Source organism: Schistocerca nitens, chromosome 1 (genome assembly GCF_023898315.1).
Source record: "Schistocerca nitens isolate TAMUIC-IGC-003100 chromosome 1, iqSchNite1.1, whole genome shotgun sequence".
NCBI classification, from domain to species: domain Eukaryota; kingdom Metazoa; phylum Arthropoda; class Insecta; order Orthoptera; family Acrididae; genus Schistocerca; species Schistocerca nitens.
In genome coordinates, this window is record NC_064614.1 from 832,018,703 (window position 1) to 832,021,780 (window position 3,078).

The 3,078-nt window shown below is 40.4% G+C and overlaps 1 protein-coding gene across 1 annotated transcript; it reads left to right on the forward strand.

Moving 5' to 3' along the window:
* The first annotated feature begins 697 nt into the window (after positions 1-697).
* LOC126207236 (transcription factor Adf-1-like) lies at positions 698-2,195 on the forward strand. Its single transcript, XM_049938881.1, is given in 3 exon segments — positions 698-830; positions 2,022-2,122; positions 2,124-2,195. Coding segments are annotated over 3 exon segments (306 nt in total).
* Positions 2,196-3,078: the final 883 nt, after the last annotated feature.

The window sequence follows — 3,078 nt, forward strand, 5'->3', positions numbered from 1 at the left end:
ACAGATTGTTGTTTATGTTTACATTATCTTTACACTGTGTTTACATTATGATTAGTAATTATTTTCAAAAGCAGTATCACCTGCTTGTGGTTAGACGTTTATTAATGGGGTGAAAGTGTACGTACCTTCTCCAACCGATGAAGTTCGTTCGAATGGGGGTGAAAGGGAAGACGAGCCGGAAGGACTGATGCTGACAGGTAGTGGCACAAGAGATGAATTACAAAGGGTACTACTCCATAGTACTTTTGGCATTGGTTGATGCGAACTGTACATTCGTTGCGATAGACTTAGGTTAATATACGCCAATAATCAGGGTGCAGCATGGGCTACAAAACTGATGTCTTCGCACATTTAGAGCTCTTAGTTGAAAGTTGTTTATATTTTTGTTATGAATTACAGTTGCATCTTTTTTAAGAACGAACACAGGGGAGACTTAAGGCTAAATTTACACTGCCCGCGATGCGATGCGATGCCGAGCCGAGCGGAGCGATGAAGCGCTGAAATCGCGTGACAATGGGCAGGATTGGTTTAACAGTGGCAACAGAGCGGTGACCGTTTAGACTGCAAGCTGGGCCGAGCGATGTGATGCGGTGCGATGCGACGACTCCGCTGTAGTCACAACCGAGTTTGCGTTTCGCGCGAGTGTTTGGAGCGATTGCTTGTTTGTGCTTGCATCTAGAGTAATTGCTTGCTTGCGATGGACGTCGAAAGACTAATTAACAATGTGCGTGAACGCCCCGTATTGTGGGACCAGAAAAATAAATATTACCACAATAGGGATTTTGTTCGTCAAGCATGGAATGAAATAGCTGAAGTTTGTAGAACAGACAGTAAGTACAAAAAAGTAAAATAAATAGCTACAAGACTCCAAGAAACAAGTAACACAAACAACTTCGTTTATTTTCTAATTTTAATTGTGTATAGATACTATTACAGTAATTTGATAATGAAATGACGTTCACAATAGTTACAGTATTTGATAATTTCGACATGAAATATATTTGCATTAATGACTGTTGACATAGTTTTTGAAGGCCTCTCTGACACTCCTCGCTCTTCTTAAAGCACTACTGTTTGCTCTGTCATTTTGGAAGCATGCTGCTGAAGCACTGTGTTCTGTTATGTCCTGGTCAATAGACAATTGAAGGGAAATGTCAGGCCCATCTCTATCGATTATTATATTGTGCAAGACGCAGATGCACTGAATAATAATGTCTGCATATTCTACAGAAGTTTCAATTTCCTTTCGGAGAAGACGCCATTTGCTGGCCATAATTCCGAAAGTGCGTTCCACCACCGTTCTAGCCCTCGATAGCCTCCTGTCAAATAACCTCTCTTCCTCAGTCAGTGACAGTCCAGGGAAAGGGCGCATTAAGTTTTCCAGTAGTGGAAAGGCTTCATCTCCAACCAACACTAATGGGGCTTTTACTGAAGTACCTGGTAGTTCTTTCGGTGGAGGCCAATTTTCAGTTTCGTTCAAAATATTATTCTACAAGTTACTTGCTCTAAATGTGCCACCATCTGATTGCTTGCCATAGCCTCCAATGTCAACTGCTATTAATCTGCAGTTAGCATCGGCTACAGCTAGTAAAGCAAGCGAAAAATATTTTTTGTAATTGTAATACATTGTCCCAGAATGAGAACATTTAACCCGAACATGCTTACCATCAATGGCCCCCACACAATTCGGAAAATTCCAGTTGGCACACATGTGTTTTGCAGCGGTTTGAAGCAGTGGTATAGTAGGAGAAGGCAGGTGTACAGGGCTCAGAATTTCACATATTGCGGCACACGTTTCATGCACACATTGTGCGACTGTAGTTAGACCCATCCGAAACGACTGTGACAGTGCACGGAAAGACATCCCAACCGACAAATATCTGAAAAAGAATGAAATGAGCGTAATTGAAGGATGTGTAGCATCTCCATAGGATTTGCAGTTAATATGCTAAGGACAAATAATGTATTAAGTATACAGTGTACTTAATTATTTACGCATATTTTCACGTCTATATTTTCAGGCGAGGTACTGAAGAATAAATGGAAGAACCTACGTGACACTTTCCGTTCTGAACTCAAGAAAACTCGTGCTGAACGTTCAGGAGACGAAGGTGGCATGCCAATCCAATTGGCCGTGGTACGAGCTAATGACCTTCCTGACTGACATAATGACGACACCCGAAGACAAAGACTAATGTTCATCACAGTAAAAGAACAGCCTCGCAACACGACGACGCACACGACGACGTACCATTTTCACCAGCTCTTACAGAGAGAGAGAGTGTGTTTCACCTGATGAAACCAACCAAGCCAGCTCTTCAAGACTGTCTGTAAGTTCAGAGGGTAGCGTTTCGATGCCTCCTCTCTCACCCTCCCTACACACAAACCAAAACAAGAGATCCAAGAAATCGACAAACTCTGAGTTGCTAAATATAGAGACGCAAAAGTTGAAGCTAATTGAGCAACAAATGTCGAAATCAGAAACGCAAGATGACAGCTATCGTTTTGTAGTGAGTTTGCTACCAGCAATGCGAAAACTATCACCAGCGGCTCAGTTGAGCGCCAGGATAAAAATTCAGCAGGTTCTTTTGGAAGAATTGGAACAATCAACCACTTCCACTGCACATTCGTTGATGTCACCCTATGCACCTGAAAATCCAGTTGAAATCGTAATTTCTGGAAATCCGCAAAATGAAATAGTCATTTCTGAAATTCAACCTGATGACATTGTTATTTCAAGCCACCAAGATTCTGAAAACTTTGATACTTAATTGAGTGAACTGTGATGTATTTTACTTCACATTGTCAACTACGTCAAAATTTATTAAAAGAAAGTTTGAATCTATTACAATTTGTAAATTTTCATAATAAAATGATTGCTGTAAACTTAATATTGTGTACTTACCTGATGGTAATCATAACTTTCTCTTCAGGGGTAATAGCCATTCTGAAATTTGTGTTTTGCTTCTGTAATATATTTGAAACAGACGACACTATATAATCAAATGTCTCTGTACTCATTCTGAAATAATTCCAAAATTTATCCTCATCTTTTCTCAAGTCACTGTACAAATGATG